Raw genomic sequence first — 26,772 nt, 5'->3', positions numbered from 1 at the left:
CAGCAAGAGATGAGTAATTTTCAGTTTTCTGAGGGATACATACAACTGATCAATAAATTAGCTTCCTTTATAATTACAACATATCACTAATATTGATTGACTTCTACCTATTCCTGCCATAAGTATATACCTCAGTAAAGAATAGTTTTAATCCGATCTCGTAACTATTTATAAGTCGTTGTGATGTCAAACCACAAAGAAAACAAATCGAATTTCCTATTTCATCTATTTTTATTTTTACAGACTACGCAGCAACACGTCTAGATTTCTGTAGTTGTCACATTTTTTTTGTCATCCGGTGTATTCAGGTTATATTAGTTAATCATACCCAAATCAACTTATTAGTTGAACTCCAAGTATATTCTGAATACCAAAAAGTACACCATATTCTTAGTACAAAACTAATACGAGACGAACTAATCGCGTGACTAACGCCTGATTAACGAATTGTCTCTGAAGGTATTCATGAAGGTATACTTCAGGTACAGTCTAGGGATGCCCAGAACCGGTTCCTGGGGATCCGGTTTTCGGCTCTGAACGAATCCGGTTCTAAAAGATCTGGTTCCGGAACCGGTTTTTCGATTCCAGGACTGAAACTGGTTCCTAAGATCCGGTTCTGGAACCGATTTTTCGGATCCAGGTCTGAAACCGAATCCGGAACCGGTTCCGCTGGAACCGGAACTTTGTGGCAATCCCTACGCTAAACCCGAGCTGCTGGCATGCTGTGAACAGTGTGCTAGATGAAATGGTAGAAGCGACAGCCAGGCGCCCAGGCGGCCTCATTTGGTTAAACAAACTGGATAACTGGCAAACTCATTGACTGAACAGGCAAACTGGCAAACTGATTTGGCTAAACACTCACTGGTGAACCAAAAATTTTTTGTCGGGGGCACAAGCGGGTCTGGGTGGGGAGACAAGCGCGTGGTCCTCTTTGCAATGTTTTAAACGTGAAAGTGCCTCCTTTACAGGTCTTTGGGGCTTTCGGATCTAGATCTGGAATCGGTTTCTAAGATCCAGTTCTCGAACCGGGTTTTCGGATCCAGGTCTGGAACCGGTTCTGAAAACCGGATCTCCAAGAACCCCGGAACTTTGTGGGCATCCCTAGTACAGTCCCACCGTAATAGGTGTAGTGGTTTTCGTTCAGCAATGTTTTTAAGGTTTAAAGAATAATTTGTTTTCTCAATTTTGTCAAAAACTACGCATGAACGTTTAAACCCACGTATATCATTTTGTTCTACTTAGTAAGATATACCGATTGCTATATGTTTGATCTTCTGACAGCTTTTTTTCGTTAAATGTTAATTATATTGTAGAATACCCGGTAATCCTCGGACAACCAACGGGGGGGGGGTACTTTGTGTCCACTATAGTATAGCTACTTTCTGTAAGTATTCTTCGTTTCTTTAAAATTGTAAAAAAAAAAAAAAAAAAACGTTATTGATCAATGTGGTTAGCTAAAGCGAATACCTTAAAGTGGTTCAAATTGAACGTTAGTGTATCTCAAAATTTGCTCTTTTAAGTTGGTGGGCATAAAGTACCCGTTGGTAGGAGATGTGATTGACATTTAGTAGTTTCACTTCTAGATGGCAGTAAAATAAATAGCTGTATCACGCCTTTTCTGACTTTGGCGGTTTGTCTTATCCCGTATACTGTTCATTTTCAGATTGTCACGTTAGTGTGTCTCATAAATTTGCTATTTTAAGTTGGTGGGCATAAAGTACCCGTTGGTAGGAGATGTGATTGACATTTAGTAGTTTCACTTTTAGATGGCAGTAAAATAAATAGCTGTATCACGCCTTTTCTGACTTTGGCGGTTTGTCTTATCCCGTATACTGTTCATTTTCAGATTGTCACGTTAGTGTGTCTCATAAATTTGCTATTTTAAGTTGGTGGGCATAAAGTACCCGTTGGTAGGAGATGTGATTGACATTTAGTAGTTTCACTTTTAGATGGCAGTAAAATAAATAGCTGTATCACGCCTTTTCTGACTTTGGCGGTTTGTCTTATCCCGTATACTGTTCATTTTCAGATTGTCACGTTAGTGTGTCTCATAAATTTGCTATTTTAAGTTGGTGGGCATAAAGTACCCGTTGGTAGGAGATGTGATTGACATTTAGTAGTTTCACTTTTAGATGGCAGTAAAATAAATAGCTGTATCACGCCTTTTCTGACTTTGGCGGTTTGTCTTATCCCGTATACTGTTCATTTTCAGATTGTCACGTTAGTGTGTCTCATAAATTTGCTATTTTAAGTTGGTGGGCATAAAGTACCCGTTGGTAGGAGATGTGATTGACATTTAGTAGTTTCACTTTTAGATGGCAGTAAAATAAATAGCTGTATCACGCCTTTTCTGACTTTGGCGGTTTGTCTTATCCCGTATACTGTTCATTTTCAGATTGTCACGTTAGTGTGTCTCATAAATTTGCTATTTTAAGTTGGTGGGCATAAAGTACCCGTTGGTAGGAGATGTGATTGACATTTAGTAGTTTCACTTTTAGATGGCAGTAAAATAAATAGCTGTATCACGCCTTTTCTGACTTTGGCGGTTTGTCTTATCCCGTATACTGTTCATTTTCAGATTGTCACGTTAGTGTGTCTCATAAATTTGCTATTTTAAGTTGGTGGGCATAAAGTACCCGTTGGTAGGAGATGTGATTGACATTTAGTAGTTTCACTTTTAGATGGCAGTAAAATAAATAGCTGTATCACGCCTTTTCTGACTTTGGCGGTTTGTCTTATCCCGTATACTGTTCATTTTCAGATTGTCACGTTAGTGTGTCTCATAAATTTGCTATTTTAAGTTGGTGGGCATAAAGTACCCGTTGGTAGGAGATGTGATTGACATTTAGTAGTTTCACTTTTAGATGGCAGTAAAATAAATAGCTGTATCACGCCTTTTCTGACTTTGGCGGTTTGTCTTATCCCGTATACTGTTCATTTTCAGATTGTCACGTTAGTGTGTCTCATAAATTTGCTATTTTAAGTTGGTGGGCATAAAGTACCCGTTGGTAGGAGATGTGATTGACATTTAGTAGTTTCACTTTTAGATGGCAGTAAAATAAATAGCTGTATCACGCCTTTTCTGACTTTGGCGGTTTGTCTTATCCCGTATACTGTTCATTTTCAGATTGTCACGTTAGTGTGTCTCATAAATTTGCTATTTTAAGTTGGTGGATACACAGTACCCTGTCCCCCTCGTTGGTAGGAAATTTGACTGACATTCACAAGTGTCACTCCTAGATGGCAGCATAATAAATAGCTGTTAGTCTTATCCTCTAGATTTTTGTGAGAGTTTCTAATTTGTTTCTTTGGCGAGATATACAATATTTAATCTCAACAGGTGAGCACAAAATGACCCTCTCCTCCCTTGGTAGTACGCGTTACAAACAATACTTAGGTAGTGCGAGGGTTAACATAAAAGTGAATGTTCTGAGTATAGATCAATTTAAAATATTCAGAAAATACCTGCATATTACCTATAATCATACAATTTTCTTCTGTTAGAGTGTGTGTAAAAACAAATGACTTACGTGGTATTAAAGAGTAAATTTAAAATATAAAACTTACTTGAAACACAGATCCCTCAAGGAAAACCAAATGCCTTGGTTTGCGAGAAAGTGTGTTTGAAGCCAGATTATTTTCATATTCTTTGGTTATGTCTGTTGCAAGTGAAACTCCAAACAGCAAAATGAAAGTTAGCCATGAAGCAGTTAATCTGAAATATTTTATTTAAAATTGTTTGTTTTACAGATTTTTAGTGTACTTTCTACATGTCTACATACGCAAAATATTAATACAAACTCACATTTCATATTGTAGTATATTAAATAAAATATATATTGAAAGTATTGTGCAGCTTTATTTACTTATTTTTCTATTAGATTCTGGAAAACATTGCAAATTCAGGATTGCTTATCAAACGATTTCTGAAGAAAATAATTATAATAATTATTCTTGAAAAGAGAGAAAATAGGCTAAGATAAACAGAAATGTAAGAACGTTTTGACACAGATTGAATTAGCCTTATCCTCTTTAAGGTTGAACGTTTATTAGGGTGAGGGAGAAATGTTGAAGAAAGATTAAAATATGAAATCACTTGAAATACAAGGAATCGGTTGCGGCTTCAGCGGGTAGGCCGCGGGTAGGCACGGGCCTACCCAAAAATCTTGAAAAATATATGAACGTTAAAAGATACAATAAATAGTACCTAGGTAAATATATTTTCTACTATTTATATCAATGATAGATAAATATTTAACAAATAGCATCAACCACTACTGTAAAAGTAATTTCCTACTGTCATTAATCAATAAAATGTGTATATGTATCCTTAAGCGAAGGAGCGGGCCTACCCAAAATTAAAATCCTAAAACCTAATGGCAAGGAATAATGGCCATTATGTTCGCTTCAAACTTAACACTTTAATTGTGAAAATAAATTGAATTCAAAAGTTTACTAGATGAATAGTTGGCAACCATATACAAGAAAACCTACTTGTGGATGCGTGTTTTCCCGCTTCTAGAGAATATATTGCTTTCCTTAATGATAGCGTCTTGAAGCAAAAACAATTGAAATTGTATTTTTGTCGAAACCGAATCAAATTATTTTATTCAAATTTCACCATTTTTTTATTAATCATTCATGACCTACAATATGCAATTATTAATTTCTTTCGGAAGCACGTGGAAGGATACTTATGAGAGTGAACTTCGTTCATACAATTTTCTGGAAGACGTCTTTAATAATGTCTAAATATGACATAAATCAATGTCATATGTAATGTCGTTCATATAATATAAATCGATGTGCTGCCTATGCCCTTGTTGAATAAAGTGCTAATATTCTAAACCGTAACGCGAGGAATAAGCTCTTGAGATTATAAATTGTGAATTTATATTGTTATAATGAGAAATGTACGAAAGATGGAAATTTGGCCAATAAATAAACGTCCTTGGAAGTTATTTTGGGTCTTTGATTATTTATACAAGTGCGTATAAAAAGTAAGTTTCTATAGGGCGATAAACACAACGAAGAATGTAAACTTGAAACATTTATTGTAACAGATACAGCACAGATGGCACTACTTTTCAACATATACACCTTCGGAGTTAAGACAACTTCATCACGTTTTATTGGATCAACTTTTTGCATTCTGATATCGTAAAAGTCAGCCTCCTGGCCGTTAAACTAGTGTATGACAGCCATTTCATAATGCTTACCAGATAGGAATATAGGAATGTCTTGAAGTGTAAGAAGACGTGAAAATCGCTCAGAACAAGACCCGGGCTATAGGGTAGGAGGCAAAACACATCCCAGTGGAACGATTGCTCAAGATCGGTTATCATCCATTGTATAGTCTGGATTTTGTTCCAAGCGATTTTCATGACTCCTTACACCTCAAGAGATTCTGTCTAGTAAGCATTTTGATAGTTATGAATAATTACAGACGACTGTCATACACTAGTTCCACTCCCAGATGGCTAATTTATACGACATCAAAATAGAAAAATTGATTCCACTATATGATAAATGTTTGAATTCCGATCTTGAATATGTTTGAAAGTAGTACCACGTGAACTAAATACGTAACAAAGTCCAATGGTCACGGTGTCTTTTTTTTTTTTTTTTTTTTTCATTTACTGTCTTAAGGAATCTTACATTCTGGGCGCGCCTCGTATTTGTTAAGTCGATAGATATAATTCAGACTGTTTCTACAGCCCTATAGTATATCATTATCCATTTCTTTAAGAAGCTTTCTGTAAGGTTATTTTATATAAGTATCATTTATAAAATATAAGCGCTAGTGTCGTTTATTTGAATCCGATAAAGATTCTCAATTGTCGAGGAGGAACGTTATTTTAATGGCTATTTAGGTAGACAGACGAAGAGAGAGAGAGGGAGAGGGAGGAGAATAAAGAATTGCATCAAGCAAAGTACATACATGAGCCATATCATATATTTTGCTGTTTAAAACGAGTTGTGTAAATTTGACTTTAGTGATACGATTAGTGAGAATAAACTGAAAAGGTAAAGAAACTTTGTCTAAGTGAAATTCGAAAGTTCATTATTTGAGGATATCAATGCAAAATTCGTCTTATCTGATAGAGCATCATATCATAACTCAGTGGTAGAGTACACACTTCTAGTTCCTGGTTTGAAATTAGGTCACATAAACATGTGATAGAGAACATTGTGTTTGTGAGTTTTCTAGAGATTCTGTCATTACCTCCCACATTCTCATTCCTCCAATTATTTCATAATTATTCACTTTAATTAACCATTTGTTTCTCTCAGCCTAAAGATAATAATCGTGAGACGCTAAATTAAAAATTTCTTTGATTTTTCGCCTTGTCCGAAATTGAAAACATGACCTATGTATTAAATTCAATGAGTTTTCAAGTTCTTTGTCTGCCTTTATATTCGAGTTTGGAAAACTTCCGTAATTCTTTATGCGATAGCTTGAGAAAACGATTATGCAACGCAATGCTCACCAAATAAATTGCTCCCAATGCATTTTTTCTGTTTCCTGCAAAATCATTTACGTGGATAAAATGAGTTTTGCATTTGGTAGACTAAATCAAATAAATTGCATACTTATTAGCTTCAGCAACTTAACTACTTTTAATACTTCGCAATATTGTCATAGAGCTAGTTAATTATTATAATACTATGAACTACTTACATATGATATGTTTTTCCGTTTCTCAACATCTTGTAAAATATTCAGGTTTCGTTCCGTTACTTTTTGATTAATAATTCCTTAATGATTTTCGCATTTACATGCGAACCACATTTGCACTGAAAAGTGACCGTTTGATTCTTATTCTAGTTTTTAGAACGTTAGCTTCTCACCTACAAGCAAACCATGAAATCATGGCAATAACCTTGAGAATGTAAAGTTCGGCACGAAGGAGGGACCCACAAGGTTATGTTGACACTTGTATTTTGCACTTCGTTTATGATAGCGCTTGGTTTCCAATCCATTTAGCACCTATGTGCTGTGTGGTCCATGTTTACTAATTAGGAGAAATGTTTCTTACCAACTGTTTTTTTTTCTTTTTAAGAGTTCAATGAACTTTAAATTGCAAAGTACGATCAGAATGTACTTGAGTAAAATTGTCCCTGCGTTCTTCGCTGATTACACGAAAGCAGACACTTATAATAATAATAATAATAATAATAATAATAATAATAATAATAATAATAATAACAATAATAATAATAATAATAATAATAATAATAATAATAATATTAATAATAATAATAATAATAATAATAATAATAATAATAATAATAATAATAATGAATCAGAATTTAGAAATCTTGACAGATCGCTTTCCAAATGAGTTTAGGTTAATAGGCAAAGGACTCTATGAGTAAGCAATCAATGTAAATACTATGATTGGTATTATATATTTCCTGGCATTATAATCCATAAAGATCTTTGGTGGGTCTCCTTGAGGGGCAGACTACTAAAAATTTTTCTTTTGCCAGTTTTTAGTAAGTGAAAAGTGATAATGAAATGTAACTTACCACAGTAATAGATAATGTTATTCTACACCCGAAAATACAGATCGGAAGAATTTTTAGTGTTGCCATGCGTAGAAATTATAGTGTGACCAGAATTTGAATTACCCAAAAATCTAAGTTATGGCAGTGACTAGAAAGATGAACTCAACGGCAATTCACGACTTATCATGTTGTCTGTGTTCCTTGTTAATTACCTTTTAGATAATATTTGTAATTCTACTCTTTATTAAAAATATTTATTTTGTACTCTTCATTACAAAATAAATACAAATATTATTTAAAAAGTAGTTAACAAGAAACACAGGCAGCATGATAAGCCATCAATTGCCATTGAGTTCATTTTTCTAGTCGCTGCCATAACCTAGAATTCAAATTCTGGTCATATTATAATTTCTATGCATGACAACACTGAAAATTCTTCTGATTCGTATTTTCGGGTGTATAACAACATTATCTGTTACTGTATCACTCTTCACTTACGAAAAATTGGCAAAAGAAAAAATATTTAGTAGTCTGCCCCCTTAAGTGATGCCTGTTTCGTCCTTGTTACATCTGCGTTTGTATGTCGTAGTTACTACTTCTTATTTCAATTACCTTCCGATCGCCTCACGATATTAAAGCACAATCGAAAATTATTATGTAGTCTGAAGCCCTACCTTGAATTGAAGAACTTAGCAAACACATAAACGAGATGGTTAAATGATAGATGCAAAATATAGTCATGTATAGGGCTCAGAGGTTAAAGACCTAAAAATTACCTAAAAAGGACCTATAAAAAGACCTAAAGATATCTAAAACAGGATTTAGAAACTGGAAAAAAGGACTTAAAAATAAGACCCAATTTAATTAGAATTACATATTTAATGAAATAATGTTCAAGAAATACAAGCTTCTGGTAGGTTAACGGTCTGTCCTTCTTCCACAAACTTAAGTACAAACTAAAATAAGATAACTTTCCCACCCTCATTGTGGGAGGACATTGTTACACATCCTTATCTGACTTATGATTGTTGCAGATCTGGTCTTATCAGTTGAATCGTTGAAGAATGTCTTATAATTAGAATTTTCTTTACTAAAGAAAAGATGTTTAAGAGGTGGTGATTCGAAAAATGGCCAGTAAATTTATTCTCGAAAGATGAAGTGCAAAAAAAAAAAAAAGACGTTAAGACTTATGAAAAGCTTCAAAAAATTAACAAAAAAAAAGCGGAAAAAGGGAAGAAAAGGAAAAATAAAATCCAGCATTTTCTGGCCTACAATGGCTCAAAATGAACATATTAAGCCTCGTCTTCGGGCACTCGTAAAAAAGATTTTTCCTCAACGTCCAGGCCTTAGTCATGTATAACTTAAGATAGACATAAAAGTGAATGAAATGTATTATTGAACAATTCAAAATATAGAAGTTCGATTCATTGTAGGGGGCACTTAATTACATCTGCATTGCCCAGCAATGAGGCTATTAAAGGAGCATTCTGAAATGAAAGTAGTAAACTCCCATCTAGAGTTTAGAATAATGGTAATGACAGGACATGGTGTTGACCAAACATCAATCAACTAAAAAACCTTCTGGACAGCCATAGTACTTCCTGGCTGTAATAAAAGGCTGAAAAGACATTTGTCGCCCTCTTCTCAACATGAAAAATTTTAGACAATAGAAAAAGTCTTAATTTATTCATACCTTTACTGAAACGTTTTCACATAAATTTTAATTAATTTTCACTTTGTAACAGAAGAAAGTAACAGAAAATTATGAGTTTTATTTTTACAATATACTCTAGTGCAATGATAAAAGAAATTTGTTTTGAATTTTCGTCCCTAATAGTGTAAATGCTCAATCACTAAAAGTGCCACTAAAGTGAATATAATAATTCTTTTGATCGTTGGAATTTATTTTTTCTACTTATCTACTTTAATACAAAATGCTTATATTAATTACAAAAATAAACCACGTTTTTAATATCTTTAAATTCGCACTAAAATCATAAAAAATAAATGAAACAGGTTAAAAAGGTATCATGAAACAGTATGAGAGAATTCATTTTCATTGTTCACAACCAGATTTATAAACATTTGCCTTTAAGGTAAATTTAAAGTGTCTTTCTTGTTTCCCTTTCTTTTTTCGAGTGAAGATGTCTACTAGATCATCATACTGTAGGACTTAGAGGGTGTTTACTCTAATATTAATCATATTTTGTATTATTATTATTATTATTATTATTATTATTATTATTATTATTATTATTATTAAACTTTTGCAATGTTTTGTGTTGCTCATTAAATTTATGCCCAACGAGCGCTCCCAGACCCAGGCCTGGTGGTAAATTCAGCCCTGCGTACAGATTAGGAGCCAACGTCGTATAGATTAACCTCTGATTTTCGTATTGAACAACCGCATGTACATATCAGAACAGATACAATATTACTTCCCAACATTCCTATAGAGCAGCGGTGGCTCAGTAGTAGAGTGTTAACCTCTGTGTGAGGTTCCTGGTTCGATTCCAGCTCGCCCCAAGTGAGCTTTGTGGTGGACAAACACTGTGTTTGTGGGTTTTCTCGCGGTTCTTCCGTTTTCTTCCACTTTTTTATTCCACCATTTCATTAATTTCTCATCATCACCGCCTCCTTTATCGCACACGGCAAATACATGGGACGCAAGATTTCACTTTGCCAACATTCCTATATTTCATTCGACTTTTTAAATGCAATCAAGTTCAGTGTGCCTCTAGGCGTAATAGAGACCTGCACGGGCCGAATATTTCGGCCCGAGCCCAATCCAGCCCGAATGAACCTAGGCCCGGCCCAGTCCAGGATCGAAAAGTTTTAGAGATTTTCGGCCCGAGCCCGGCCCAGCCCGGTAAGTTTTTTAAAATTCTTGGCCCAAACCCGGCCCTGGCCTTATAAATTTTAAATTTTTGGGGCCGACCCCGGTCCGATGTTTTTTTTTTTTAAATTTAGCTCGAGCCCCAGTCTTTCTCAAAATGTAGTATTAAACTTGACCTAACCCTTAGAAACGTTTTCTAAACTCTGGTTCACAACCTGACGCTTGCCTCCCGAATGGTACCATTGCCTCCTAGAACTTTGCCTGTCATTGAGAGAACAAAAACTCCATTTCCTGTAGCAAAAATCTAACTTAATTGATTTTTAGCATAAAGTGAAAAAGGCAATATTGTTTAGAGACAGGCAAAACTTTCTCACCCCTTCTTGTCATATTTTGGGTTCAGTGAAGGTCAAGGTCAGAGCTCAATTTACCGCGCAATGTCTGCAATCCTCTATAGTGAAAGTGGGGCCACTAAGCAACACAAACTGTAAATAGCTATTTCATTCTTTGTAACATTTTTCACGGGCACATTTATTCAACGTTTGGCATTATTCCAATTATCGTTTAACTAAAGTCAATAATTATTAAAGAATTGCAATTAATCGGCCCCAGCCCGGTTCGACCTGAAGAGAAATCAGTGTCGACCCGTCCAAGCCCGGCCCAAAGAAATAACAGAGTCGGTCCTCCCAATCCCGGCCCGTGCAGGTCTCTAATGCGTAAGTTATACAATAGGCACAAATTTCCATTCAAAGACAAACTTTTAACACCTACGGCATATTTTATTTATTGCATACAGGGTTTGTCCGGGAAGTAATAGAACTGATTTTATTCCGCCATGACTGTACTTCGGAGCGTGCCCGCACCGACTGGATCCGGTAGAGGGCGTTCCTAGCTAACGAACGAGCGGCTGTTCAGTTGTCTCCGAGCACACGGAGAGTCAGGACAGGCTTTTTCGCGCGACGTGTTTCTGTGAGTGGTGCAAGCCGAAAATGCAGCTTTCGTTAGAGCAGAGATACGCGATTAAATTCTGTGTTAAACTCGATAAATCTGCGACAGAGACGTTTGATATGATCAAGCAGGCTTACCCAGATGATGCTTTAGCAAGAAATGGTGTGTTTCGGTGGCACAAGGCCTTTTCGGAGGGCCGGGAAGAGGTCGCCGATGAAGACCGTGCTGGAAGACCTTCGACTTCGACAAACACCGACAATGTGACTCGTGTGCGCGAAGTTTTGAACTCAGACCGTCGACTAAGTATTCGTTTAATTGCCCAGATGTGAAATTTACCAAAAACTGTGGTTCATGAAATTGTGACGGAGCATTTGAACATGCGCAAGGTGTGCGCGAAGATTGTCCCAAAAGTGCTCACTGAAGACCAGAAATTGCGGCGAGTGGAATTGTGCCAAGAAAATTTTAACATGTGTGAAAGTGACCCCCAATTTTTGATTACCGTAATCACAGGTGACGAATCATGGATCTTTGAGTATGATCCCGAGACAAAGAGGCAATCTTCCGAGTCGCACACGCCGGCGTCTCCTCGCCCAAAAAGGGAAGAATGAGCAAATCCAAAGTGAAAACGATGCTCATTGTCTTTTTTGACATCAAAGGCATCGTCCACCATGAATTTGTTCCTCCTGGAAAAACCGTCAACGCCAAGTTTTACGTGGAAGTGCTCAAGAGACAAACGAAGGGTCAATCAGGTCCGACCAGACATCGGAGCCGACTGGAAGCTGCACCACGACAACGCCCCGGCTCACACCGCCTTTCTTGTGAACAGTTATCTGATCAAGGCCGGCATCCCAACGCTTCCGCAACCGCCCTACAGCCCAGATGTGGTCCCCCGGACTTCTTTTTGTTTTCTCGCCTGAAACGCCCGATGAAAGGCAAGCATTTTGAGATGACAGAGGGGATCCAAGCAGCTTGCACCGCGGCTCTCAAGGCTATTCCGGAGAATGACTTCCGTGACGCCTTCAATGCTTGGAAATCGCGCTGGCAGCACTGCATCGACGCAGAAGGAGCCTATTTTGAAAGCTTTTAAAGAATTGTAACAATTGGCTCAATATATATTTTTTTTAAATCGACTCAGTCCTAATACTTTCCGGACAAACCCTGTAATCTCTTAATACTTTGAACTTGAATTCAAATGCTTTGTGACGAGGGAGAACAATTTCAACTCGGTCATGTCCCCGTTAAATCACATTTTTTAGTTTCAAATTAAATTGTTATACAGAAATAAAGCAATAAATATTTTTCTTACTCTCTCTTAGATAATAAACACAAAAACAATTAGAGAAATAAATATTCAAAATACCATGATTTTGTTTTAAAAATACGATAAGAGAAAAGATAATCATGTTATACAATTTTTTATTGATCATAAAGATTAAAAGTAAGTTTTAAGTTACCCACCAATGCATTTAATAGACATTTAGACTATTTTTTTATTGTTGCGCCATACAATACTTCAAAATTAACTGATTGCGAGACACACTTTACTTCGCTTATTCGTTGGATTCTAAGTGGTCAAAATTTTTTAATTGGATTTCAGTGCGTAACTCCCGCGCTTTAAACAATGACCGCCATGTTTGTAAGTCATATGTTGATATTGGAAGGCCCACATTGGCACAGGAGAAACTTAACGTGCTAGTGAAACATATTAGCAAAAGTTATTATTAGTGTTTCTCAAGGGTGTATGGCGTTATAATAAAACAAAATAAATAAATAAACATGATAAATAAATAAAAGAGATTATAGAGCGTGAAGCTTCCGTTCAAAGTAAACTATTTGTCTATTTATTTGTTTATTTATCGCTAATTATTTGAATAGACACGTATTATACTAGAAGATCGTGGTATTAAGATATTTTGCAAAATTGTAGAGCAAACTCGCCCTATCTAATATATATTACGAAAAATGTCACTCATTAATAACTTTAATGCATTGCTTTATTAAACCATTTAGCAGAACACCACAATGAGGGCTACAAACATCTAAAGGTTTGGAATTATTTGAAATTCTTAGCGTCATAAAGGCCTACCACGTATAAGCACATGGCGGCACCTGTAGCATTTTGTTTAGTATCTTAACGAAAATGAACAACTATTTCCAAAATGAATTGCATTAATGGGTCCCAAACCTCATGTTTGGGTCTCAAACTGACCTTCTGAAGCAGTATTTTATTCACATTTAAGAAAAATGAGCACTGATTTGATAGTATAGTACTTTTCGGAAGACCACCAAAGCAATGCCCTTGTGATTGGTTGGTTAAATTGGAGTTGATCGTCTCGTTCAGCATTGAGGCTAAATGAGACTTAAGCATACAGTCTAACATAGGATCCGAAACACATGAGCACTCATTAGAAATAAAACCCTGGTTTCAAGAATCGAAGGTCGTACGCTAACCATATAGCCTCGACGGAGTTCCAGTTTTTTTATGGAAGTATAATAAAACTGTTTAATAACTCTTATAAAACGTATTCTTCTTTCACTATGAAACAATATTGCAAACATATACAGAACCACGGGCGTCTCTGGCGGAGGGGACGTGTCCCCCCAATATTTTGTTGAGGAGATGAAATTGACCAAAGCTGATCTATATGGACAAAGTACAAAGAGGCAGAACAAAGGAATTTATATGTGTTGGTGTGATTTAAATGTCCACTTCTTGTATGCCACTTTCAAGGAAACATATTTCTATATACAGCTACATTTCTTGGTTTGTCAAAGTAGTTCTTTGTTTCAGTGATACACTTTTGTCATTGCTTTACCAGGAACGATTGGACTTCCTGACGAGGGGAGACTAGAGAAGGGAAAACTATACAGAAAGTTGATTTGTGAACTAAGAAAGGAGATCTACAAAGACATAGTTATATATAGTAGAAGTAAAAGTGACAAGAGGAATTTAAAAGGATAGAGAAATTTTAATAATGCACATGAATTTCATAGAAATAGAAGGTACCAAGGGAAAACTAATATGACAATATAGAAACTAAAGATAGAAATGAACTTTTAATGAGAAAATTGCATCTTGAGAAAGATGGAAAGAATACATTGAGGACCGGATGATAGCAAGAATAAATTTTATATCTTAGGTATTAAAACGGAAAACGAAGTAATCAGGATGGCAAAGGAATTGGAATGCTAAGGGACAAGTTCAAAAACATGCGAAATTAAGGACGAACAGGTAGACAATATACAAGATTTCATTAAGAATAGAGAAGGAAAAGAAATGTTCGAAATGTGTTTTCAAATCAAGAGTGTCATTATAAGACTTGTTTTAGAGAGTCAAGAGTTTGTATGAGGTCTATAAAACTACATTGCTGAAAATGAGCTAAAGAACACTGGCTCAAAGTTGTATACAAGAAGAAAACGATTGTAGATGGTACTGTTCCCAACATTCCATCGGTAACACATCGCAGACTGTTCAAAAACATACAACATTGGCTTTAATACCACATATAACTACTTCGAGCAGCCACGCAAGGAACAGCTCACATGCGTAGCTGGTCGTACATGTGCTGTAGGCCCTATGTCTGTCTAGGAAATGGTCGTTGTGAGCTCGACTGGTGGTCAGGTGCCATCCCATAATGTCCCACGTGTCCGATAAGGCTTATATCCGGCGATCTAGCAGGCCAGAGAAGGAGTGTTCCGGCTCTAGGGTTAAGTTTCTCTCCTTTACTTATCTTTGATCTATTAGAACTTCAAAGTTCCCTCTTTCAGAAATATAAAAAAGTGCAATTCTCTCTTTCATTATAATATTTATAAGACAATATAAAATATAATCCTTGTAAGTAAGTTCCATATGCAGCTCACGACTTTGGAACCGATCGGAAACAGATGAACAACAAATACTTGGCGGAAATACGTCATACTTAACCTATCAATTGTATTGATAAAAGTAGTATGAGGGCCCAGTTAGCTCACAATTCAAGTAAATTAACATTTACTCATAATTTTGACGTAAATTCAGTTCGGCTCTGATAGCGTTCTAGTCGTCTCCATCTCCCCAATTTTAACTTGCCAGATATGCCCATGTACAGAACATTATTGTAGCAATGATTTGAGCGGTAAATCAAAGGTAACTCCCACTTCCGTTGAAATTAAATTATTAGATGGAATGGATTAGGATCTGATCACAGAAGAACAGTATATAGTTAGTATAGGCTCGGAATTGTATCTGCATACGACCTGAGAAGGCTGTTTAATATGTGTCACTGCATTGCATTGCATGATAATGTTGCACTCTCTTTTCAAACTAACTCGAAAGTTAGAAACCATTGTCTTCCCCAGTGCCTCTTATTTATGTTGAGCAATTGCTAATATGTGCAGTAAATCGTAGGAAAAATTAAAGGAGAGTATTTTTAATGCGCAAAATGCCTATTTTGTAGCCATATTACATAAGCAAAGAGATTCATTATATTTGTAAGTTAAATATATCTGTAAAAAAACAGATATATTAAACCAACAAATTTTCAATATGCGTGCCGTAAAGAGCGAGAAAATGTGATGGCGTAGTAAAACATAAGCCGAGTTTAGAAAATAGCTATTTTTGGAGGCGCAATATAGTGATCTGGATATTCTGGGTCTACATTATTTTAAATCTGAATTGTAATATATATATATACTTCTGATGTTTCTGGTCTAATTTAATAATAGACCTAAAATAAACTTACTAGTGTATCTAAAATATTTGTAATCACAGATAACTTACAGTGTACAGTAAGAAATGCAATATAAAGCATTTCCTGAAGATGTTTATACAACAGTGTAGAGGAGACGCGACATAGAACGTTACGCCAATAACAGATCGTTTCTGTGATGTAAGCAGCACAATTTTGATTGTTTGTCGCTTAATACCTAGCGAAGCAATATTTTCTGTAAAGACAAGTACGCGATGTAATCATTATATCGTACATTTTGATCACAACGGAAATGTCCATTAAACATAATTGATTCTCGCTGTTGTATCCGAGGATGTGGGACCCTCATCGTCCAGTTCTTCGGAACTTCAATCAGCCACTGACCTTCCAGGTTGGGGGGTTGTGCCGGGCCAATCACCTGGCATTTGAAACCTACGATCCTGCTAAGTAGAGAGATGATCCTCAGATGTGGACTGCTTTCTCTGCACACCAACTTTGCTATGACCTGTTTCTGATAATTGGATTTGTGATTTGTAGACGCATGGATACAGAGCTAGGGGACGGGGGATTGAATCAGTGCATCCAGCAGGACCTGATAGAATGGTGCGAAATGGTTGGCGGGAGTCTTGGAAAGTGGATGGTACGTGGATGTCTCCTTCCATCCCGTGCACTCACCTCAACGACTGTTAGGTGTGTCCAGTGTTTGTGTTGTGCAGTATTCAAATCTTTGAAAATATAATTAATTAAAAAATATCAAAACATAAAAAAGTAAAATAATAATAAAAGCACAAAAAATAAAAAAATCCTTCACTTTGTTCTCTTCTGGGCTGGTGGGGTTTATCTTTTCATTCGACAGGTTATTTCTTTTAGTTCCATTTTTTCTTTGTTTTCCAGAGCCATGCCCTTCTGTCGACGGGAATGGTTTTCTTGCACCTCTATTCCCCACATACCCCATATTTATTATATGATGAGGGCGTGCTTATGGGATAGGTAGGGGAATAACGTAAGTTCTCGCAAGCGCCCCGTTGTGAAGTTGCGGCGTTCACACACATTTCTTCTTTATAAATGTATATTTAATACCAACATTTTGTGGCTACTAAAACTTTAAAATCGGGTCCGGGCTCACCTTTTCGCAAAAAGCCCAAACCAAAAGAAAGCGAGGCAAACTCTCAAGGTGTAGATAGTGTGGAAAAGACAAGTATAGTGATGCCTGTAGTCCAATATGTTGAAAGTAAAGATGCTGGTAGCGACAAGACTGAAGCAAATTCTCCGAGTGCCATTAAGGGTGTGTTCCCTTTCCTCATTAATAAAGTTATTACTTATAATTCCGAACTGGTTAAAGATAACAAGAAATTACGGAATGGCACTTTATTGAGGAAACAGTTGGCGAGAAGCAAACAGCAAAGTACTCAAATTGACTAACATTGGACCATTTAACGTGTTGGTAGAACCCCAACGTCTCTCACGGTATGATGTAATGTTGAAACTCCATAAACGCCACTGAAGATGAGATTAAATCACAGCTGGCTGACCAAAATGTTATAGAGGTAGCTCACATCAAAAGTAAGAGGTCAGGTGAACTCGTTGCTACTTCGTGACTGATTCTTACTTTCAGTTTGCCTACACTTCTGGACTACGTGAAGACTGGTTATTATCGACTTAAGGTCCGTCCCTATATTCCCAGTCCCCTGCGCTATTTCAAATGTCAACACTTTTGGCATACCAGCACACCGTGTAATGCTAAAGCTGCCTTTTGTGGGAATTGTGGCCAGGGTAGTCATGGCGTGGAGGCCTGTACAGCGAATAAGCCGTTTTGTGTCTACTGCAAGAGCAAGCATGCTGCTTGGTCTCGGAACTGACCAGCCTTTGAATGTGAGAAACATATCCGACACCTAATGATTGTTGAGAAGATATCTGCTGCCGATGCTAAGCGTCACTTAAAGAAAAGCATCCCTTCCTCGCATTCTGTGTCATTTGCTACTGTTACAGCTATTTCTTGTAAATCTGTGGCAACCTAGATGTCCGATGTTTCCATCCAAATAGAACTTGCTCAAGATCAAAGTCCATAAATTCTGACCCCAGTCGCGTCGACGAGCGAATTTCCCAAAACTCCATGTGTTTCTAGTGATGAGCGCAAGAGTCTTGGTCTTGCAGTTTTTGCAAGAGTCTTGCATGCAAGACAAGTATAAGACCAAAAAGAGTAACCACGATGCAAGACCAAGACCAAGACCAAGGGGTGCAAGACCAAGACCATACCTGTAAGACGAGGACCAAGACCAAGACTCTTGCGCAAGTCTTGCACAAGTACTGACACTACTGGAATTTTTTATAGAATGTAAAGTGAAGGGGATGGATTTCTTGGGTTCAGTGAAAATGCTACTGGAGTGAATGTGTTTCCAGTAGTTTACGCTATCCGTGTGAGTCGATCTGCTCCTGTAGCAAATAACTACAGTATGTCGTTTTCTGAATTGATTGTTCGCGTTTTCTGTAGATATTGCTCATTTTTAAGCCACATAGGTGCCATCCTGAACCATTTGAGCGTTTTTGGTGGACAAACACCGTGTGCGGAGATTTTCTCGGCGTTTTTTCCGTTTACCTCTACTTTCTTCATTCCACTATCTCAGTCATTTCTCATCATCACTGTCTCCCTTAGCCTTGGTACATAATCATGGGACGTCATTTCATTCCAAAGCATATTAATGGTCTTCTTCCAAAACTAAAAAGAAATGTAGTATTCAACATCGGCAATTCCGTACACCATAGCTTCCGTCTACATGGGTAATGCCTTGGCTCCGAAACTCAAGCATCACTTGGAAATTTTTAATGTGTGCTAATAAAATTAATATCGAAATAACGTTTTCACGACGTTGACAAAAACTTAGTACATGTGACGGCAAGTTTGATTTCATGGGCGGATGTCAATATAACTTTTAGTCTCCTTAGGTATACGGATATCGAGGATTGAGTGATATAACATTATATTACAACAATAAATCTATATTATAAAATTGAAAGTGACTTTATTTGTGTCTCCTAATTTCTTGAACCACCCGACCAATCTCGATCAAATTTTCAATATAGATGACGTTTGGACCTGGGAGTGCTTTAATCATTTCACTTTGACGGTAAAACTTAGGGGAGGGGAGAAGAGAGAGTTATAAAATAATAAATAAAACTTAATAACTCTTGAACCAAACGACCAATCACGATCAAATTTTTAACATAGATGAGGTTCAAGCCTTGAATGTTATTTGTCAGTTCGCTTTTATGGAGCAGCGTAGGGGAGGAGGAGGAGGAGGAGATGTACAAAAATCAATATAAATAAAAATAGAAGTGATTAAGTTTGTGACATAATAACTCTTGAACAACCCAACCGCTCTCAACCAATTTTTAACATGTATAAAGTTCGGGACTGGAAAGTTTTTTTAGAGTTTTACTTTGATGATAGAATCTAGGGGAGGGGTATATATATATATATATATATATATATATATATATATATATATATATATATATATATATATATATATATATAAAACTTAATATCTCTCGAAACACCCGATCGATCTCGATCAAATTTTCAACATAGATGAAGTTCAAGCCTGGGACGATTTTTATCAATTTACTTTGACAGTGCAACGTAGAGGAAGAGAGAGATATATATGTAAAAGAAAATTAAAATATAAGTGACTGTCTTTGTGACTTCACCACTCATGAACTAGCCGATAAATCTCAGTCGAATTTTCAACATAGATGAGGTTCGGAACTGAGGTGGTTTTTATCATATCACTTTGATGGTGCAGCTTAGGGGAGAGGGAGGGGAGAGATACTTAAAAATGATCGAAAATGACCGATATTAAAGTGGAATCTATAGTTTTGGGGGTCGCTGAGATAAACAATGACACTTCCGAATCCAAATTCAGCCTCGTAGCTTGGCGGAGGGGAGGGAAGATAATTAAAAATGATTGAAAATGACGAATATTAGTGTCAAATCCATAGTTTTCGAGGTCGCTGAGTTGAATACTGATACTTCCGCTATCGTTTACGATCAAATTCAACCCCGTAATTTGGGGGAGGGGGAGATACATAATAATAATAATAATAATAAATGACCAAATATTAGTGTTGAATCCATAGATTTCTGCGTCGCTAAGGAGAAAGGTGATATTTCCGATCTCGTTTAAATGCAAATTCAGCACCACCACTTGGAAGAGTGGGAGGAAGAAGATATAAAAAAATTATCGAAGATGACCATTATCAATTTCGAACTGTTGGTTTTCGAGATCATTGAGATGAACAATGACACTTCCGATCTCGTGCCACGCAACATGGGGGAGGAGATAGGTAAGTTTATTGAAAATGACCGATATTAGTGCCGAATCCATAGTTTTCGGGTTCTCTGAGATGAACAGCGACACTTCTGATGCCGTTTAAATCCAAATTCAGCACCGCAACTTGGGGAGGAGGAGGGGAGAGAAATATAAAAGTCATCAAAAATCACCGATATCAGAGAGCGCTCTACTAATAGTAATAAGTGACTGACTAACGAAATATATTATTATTATTATTATTATTATTATTATTATTATTATTATTATTATTTAATTAACCCAACGAAGTGGGTAATTGATGCTAGTAATCCATATTCACAAGTATGACTTAAAATAACTTGGAGTTTGATGCCGTTATTTTGTATTTCTAATACTGGTCAAAAGTATTTATATAAATTAATTTTACACAAAAGACATAGACAGTTATGTCGTTTTCAGTTTTCACTCAAATTATTCTAAAATATTCAGAGGTTTGATTATAATCACTATTATTTTATTTTTTCTCTTTTCTTGGTCAATATTGTTGAACATATCATCATAATCATCTTAGCTATTCTGCTATTATTGGCAGGTTACTTGCTGTAACTGACGAGCTTCGACGCACGCTGGTCCTCAGCTAGTCTCTTCGTTTTGACGTAGCAATTTTCTGTTTTAATACCTTCCTTCAACTAGTCTCCTTCGCTCTCCATCTCTTTCCTTTCACAATACTCCCTAGCACGTCCTTCATAATATAGTTCCTCCTCAGCACATATCCCAACCAATTCCTCTTCCTCCTCTTAACAATAGCTACAATTCTTCTTTTTTCCCCTACTGTTAATATTTCTAACATATCCCATAGAGTACATATCGGAATCAGTAAAACAAAATCTCAATATTTAATTGGAAGTTTGTTTAAGACAAGAATTAGCTAATCGTGGTTAAAAAGAAAAATCTGACGCCTTATAGTGTAAAAATAATTTTGCAATTCATGGTATTTCAATAATCTATTGTTCTTGTTATATATTTTCTCTATTGTTTCTATTTATTGCTATTGTGATATACTTTCTCTCTTGTTACTATTATTAATACTTTTTGTTATTGTTAAATATTTTTGTTATTGTCATATATTCATTATTTTCTCTTTTTATGTTTTTATATTTATTTTGCTGCAATTTTCTCATATTTTGATGTATTTGTTTTTAAATTTTATTTAGAGTAATCCATGCTTTTGTGCAGTTCTGTTGATCATGACGGGGACAAATAGCCTCGATGCTGACATCCTCATTAAAACTCAATCAATCAATTAATTAGAATAAACAAAATTAAGGTTACGTTCCCAGTGTTATTTCTTATTATTCTATTTAATCCGTTCAGTAACCTGTTTTCTCACGTAGATGTTTTCTTAGGAATTCTATTAATCTTCTATAACAATTTCTTGCTTCAAAAATATTATTTCTTCTTTAAAAATATTTTCGCAGATCTGCTTAAAAATTTTAACTCGGTGTTCTACTTAACAACAAGATGGAGAATAATTATTTTGAAAAGAACAAAGTTTTTTTTCTTTTAAATCAACAGCTTTTCCCCTTCTTTTTGGAATCGATTTCAAAATTTTTATATCCTAACGATACGGACAAACCAACACGTTGACATCACAGATTTCAAAAGCATCATTAAATACGAACAAATCTTTACTGAAATGAAATATTGTTAAACAGATAATAAATAAATAAACAAATAATCCACTGTAACCTGAATACTTGAGTGACTTGTTATGCAATATTCAATTCATTTTTTCTGCGAACAAAATTTTCTGGAAGAAAGCCTAGTTATATTTCCAAAATAACTTTTCATTATGTACTACTTATGTGTAGAACAGAGATGACCATAGGCGAGGTTTAAGGCTTTGGAGCACCCATAAGATCTTTAGGGGAAGGCATAATTTTTTATTGAAAATGACAGAAACGAACTTCAATTGTTCAGTCACTAAATAAAGAATTTTGTCTTGCAATTGACAGAAGAGATAGAAAATATTCCTTGATATGGATTCAGCATGTGTTGAAGTGATCTCATCTTTCACATTATCCCTCTCTTTCACCTGGAAGTCCTTGATTCCTCAAAATTGAATTCATATAATTTGGAAGTTTAAAGTGCTTTTAGAATTGTGAAACAAAACTTATTCATGATAAAATCTACTTCACAATTAGCGTTCTTAAAGGAATCATTGTGCTACAGTCACGAAATAAAGAATGTTGTCGTGCAAGTAACAGAAGAGAGAGAAAATATTCCCAACACTGTTCAGGAGATCTAGCTGTATCGATAGACCTGCTGCTTTCACGTGAGGTCTTCAAGCAGACGACTTTTCGAAATACACCAAATATTTGCTGAAAGCAATCTTCGTTTCGATACTAAGCTTAATATTTTCAGATAAAGAGATAAAACAATCCTTGAATTTATTTTAGAGGAAAATAAGGAAACAAGCAAAACATCCAGTTAGTTTAGAAATAGTTTAGAAATATAACAACCTCAGCTTTAATTTCTTGGGAGACCAAGTGGAGGGACAGAAAAAAAAATAGGGGCCAAACATTTTTTGATTACCAAAAATAATATTGTATAATACTAGATCTATCGGACAACATATGGAAGGGAATAGTTAGGGGCACGTATGATGGTACCGGGGAGCACTCGTACCCTTGTCCCCCTTGTATCGCCACCATTGTACAATTAAACCCCTGATCTGTTAGTTTTCATACCTTAGGTAAGAAAAATAGAACCTCAGCTTGGCTCGAAAGAGTAAAGAGAAGTAAATTGTTCACCTAGCCCCTTAACTGAAATTATGGAAAGATGCAAATCGAATGTTGGAAAGTAACAAAGATAACAAGCAATATGTATGCTCTTATTAGACACATAAGCAGCTTCCAGATACAGCTTGTGAGGTCATGCCAGAATGGACAATAATGGGGAAAAAAGGACAAAGAAACTGGGAAGAGACTACGTTAGAAAATACTAAAGTTGAATTGAGGAAATCTCTGGAGAAAACTCTAGTCAGGGTGGCTTTGAATAGGTTGGAAGCCTGAGACTTCCAAATTGAGATAAAAACGAAGGCAAAACGAAATAGACCAATAGATAGCACACTTTTATTTACCCTTGCTTACCATAAGCTTTGTTATGTGCTTAAGATTACCCATAACCTACAGTCTTCAGAAAGGATTTTCTTAACATTGGTGAGTGGTGGGTGTCAGAGTAATGACGTCATCAACATGGCTGCCACCGGAATTCATAACACTAGCTGAGGATAGCTTTCCACTCAATGAAGGTGGAAACTTCCCTCGTGTATCAAATTGAAGATAATAAACGTATTTAAATTTTGATGTCATTTTCGTTTATTTACATCACCGCCATCTTTAAATATGGCGCATGATTTGCTCAAAATTGAGTTTCATTCGCGTTATTATAAATATTTACTGGCAAATAACAATGAAACCATTATAGATAGAGCAAACGGGATAGAGCAATATCTTAAAAATTGAATGAGCAATTCGGTTTTATGTATCACATGGTGTTATATCCTTGACCTCTAATATTATGCAAAGCAAAACGCATAACTACTTTTATTTATCCCTAATTTACCATAAATTTCGTTAAGTGCTTAAGATTTCACATAGTCTATGGTCTTGGAAAAGGTTTCTCTCAACGTTGGTGAGTGGTGGGATCCGAGTAATGACGTCATCACTATGGCTGCCGCGCCAACTTGCAATACTTTACTTAAAATAATATAATTCTACAACGAAGCGTTGTAGAGAATTGTTCCTGTTTCCTAAATGTTCGTAATAACATACCCTTTGTTTTCTGTAATACCAATATATTTCGTAGCTCCAATAGTCTTCCTGATATGTAACCTGAAAGACACATTTTATGATTTTTTTGTAACATGGTGAATATTTTAAACCAAGCAACTTTTAAAACGTTAGGAAAATAAAATTTATGAAAACACGGAAAGTTTCCTAATATTAAGAAGAATTAAATATGGCTTTTGGATGGAAAAAGCGATAGAAATTGCAGTTAGAGCCTTTTTCTCGAAGCCAAAAACTTTTTAATCAATACACTGTTGTAGGGATGAGTTAAGATGTAGGTTATGGATAATGTTAACACACAACAAAGTTTATGGGAAACTTGAAGTAAATAAAATGTGCTCTCTCCCTTGGTCTATGAGTTAAAATTTGACCTCTTTAATTTACTAATATGGATTTGTGATGTAATATAATCATAAACAAATATTAAGTAACAAAGATATGGAATATTTTTATGTGAAGTTTGTTCATTATGTAATAGGCACATTTGTACGAAGGCACTTGAGTATGATTTTGTAAGTACTGTAACGTAATATTCTTCTACTAATTAAGTAAAGTTAAAACTATTGCTACTTCAATAGGTATGTGAAATAATGTAAAATTCGATCTTGCGTTCTGCTTAAAGCATTGTTTTCTTTACCGATCTTACTAGATCTTACTAGATAGAAGCATACCCAATGGGCAGAATTTGGGAAGTAAAGTAAGTGAAAATCTTCTAAGTGCGTACTTCAAAGGCACAGATTCCTCCGAAAAATTTAAAACGTTATATATTAGTGATCCAAGGAAGGTTGAACTTCCAAAACAAAAAAACTTGTTATGAACTGCATCTAAAACTATCCAAAAGTCAGATAAGAAAGTGCAGGTCGTAGAAAATGCATCCATGCTCCTTTTGCACGACTTTTCAATATTGTCTCTGACCAGAAGTGTGACATGAGGGATGTTTTGACTTATCCTTGTACGCCAGTACCCCTAGATCTTGGACAAATGAATAAAACATATAAATCAAAACTGATGCATAAGTTGGAAGAGTTTCAGAAGGAGGGTATAGTATCTGTTCCAACTACTGTGGACAAAATAATCTTTGATGCCATATTCATCCTCATATAATTCAATTCCCAGGTAACTATGGAGTTCTCGCTTACCACACTCTGAAATTAATCTATAGAGGAGAAGCTAGAGAAATTCATTTAGTGTTTGACGTCTATGGCCCTCCAACTATCAAGGATACTGAACATAACGTACGCAATGTTGAAACGGCAATGAGCGAAATAAACTTGTCTGGACCTGAACAAAATACCCCAAACAAGCTGTTAATGGTTCTACGAAGCGTGTAATTTAAAACATCTTTAACAAAGTTTTTATGCAAATGGAGATCTTCTAAATATTGTCACTTGCTACACAATAAAACCTGGTATATGTTACTGTAGAACAGACTTGTTACAAGTACTCATGTATAGGAGTGAACATGGATGTGATTGAGGTGAAAGAACTTCATGCCAACACAATGAAGCAGATACGAGGATCATTTGGCATATTTTTCACATGACTCGTTATAGCGAAGAAAGGGATGTTTCGGTGTGAGCAAACGATTTCGATATTTTAGTTAATGGTCTATCACCAAAAAGACTTAAAGGATACACAATTATGAGTTAAATGTGGTTTATCTTTTACAACTTTAGAGGATATATCAACGTCACAAATATAGCCAAAGAAATAGGAAGTGAAATAGCTGACACCCTGTCAGATTGTCATGTCTTCGTTGTTACAGATTATACTGCTGCTTTTAGCAAAGGAAAAATTAAACCATTTAACATTCTAACAGAAAGTATGGCTCACCAAAGAATTTCGGCTAAATTGGAAGAAATCGTCTTGGTGGATGAATCATTGCTGTCTGGTGTAGAGACATTTGTGTGTTGCATGCATGGCCGTCCTTCATACACCTCCGTGTCAGAAGTGAGTTACTATACTTTTAAAAAGAAAACGTTTCATGTGTTAAGAGGTAAACCGTTGTCAAAACTTAGACCTGTTGATCCCACTCTTTTTCCTCCGTCAAAAGCTGCTGTGGAACAAAAAATAAATCGGAGCCATGTCGTATCCTGGACGTGGAAACGTGCAATCCTCTGTAACCCTCTCAAAGACATTAATCCCACCTGTCATGGATGGAACTTAGTCGACGAAAAGTACCAAGTTAACTGGTATGAAGAGCCTATGTCACCTGACATTCTTCTGCCACAAAATGACTATACTTTGAAGGCGTGGATGAAGTTATTTCAACTATTTGTCATAGTGACGGACACTCCGATTATGACTAGTAAGATCGGTATAAGAACAATGCTTTAAGCGGACCGCAAGATCGAATTTTACATTATTTCTCATACCTACTGAAGTAGCAATAGTTTTAATTTTACTTAATCAGTAGAAGAATATTACTTTACAGTACTTACAAAAACATGATCAAATGCCTTGGTACAAATGTGCCTATTACATAATGAACAAACTTCACATAAAAATATTTCATATCTTTGTTACTTAATCTTTGTTTATGATTATATTACATCACAAATCCATATTAGCAAATTAAAGAGGTCAATCTTCGCTCATTGATCAAGGGAGAGAGCACATTTTATTTACTC

At 35.8% G+C, this 26,772-nt stretch overlaps 1 protein-coding gene across 1 annotated transcript in view; it reads right to left on the bottom strand.

The window, feature by feature from the left end:
* LOC145665725 (uncharacterized) overlaps positions 1-6,806 on the bottom strand; it is a 38,650-nt gene extending 31,844 nt beyond the window's left edge. Inside the window, exons 1-2 of the mRNA XM_081732870.1 lie at positions 6,683-6,806; positions 3,568-3,715 (exon numbers count right to left, since the gene is read on the bottom strand). Coding sequence (XP_081588996.1) covers positions 3,568-3,715; positions 6,683-6,711 — 177 coding nt within the window. The 5' untranslated portion in view covers positions 6,712-6,806. The remainder of the gene's footprint in view (positions 1-3,567; positions 3,716-6,682) is intronic.
* Positions 6,807-26,772: the final 19,966 nt, after the last annotated feature.

This window comes from Thermobia domestica, chromosome 12 (genome assembly GCF_964235325.1).
Source record: "Thermobia domestica chromosome 12, izTheDome1.hap1.1, whole genome shotgun sequence".
NCBI lineage: Eukaryota > Metazoa > Arthropoda > Insecta > Zygentoma > Lepismatidae > Thermobia > Thermobia domestica.
This window is presented reverse-complemented; position numbering and strand designations above follow the sequence as displayed.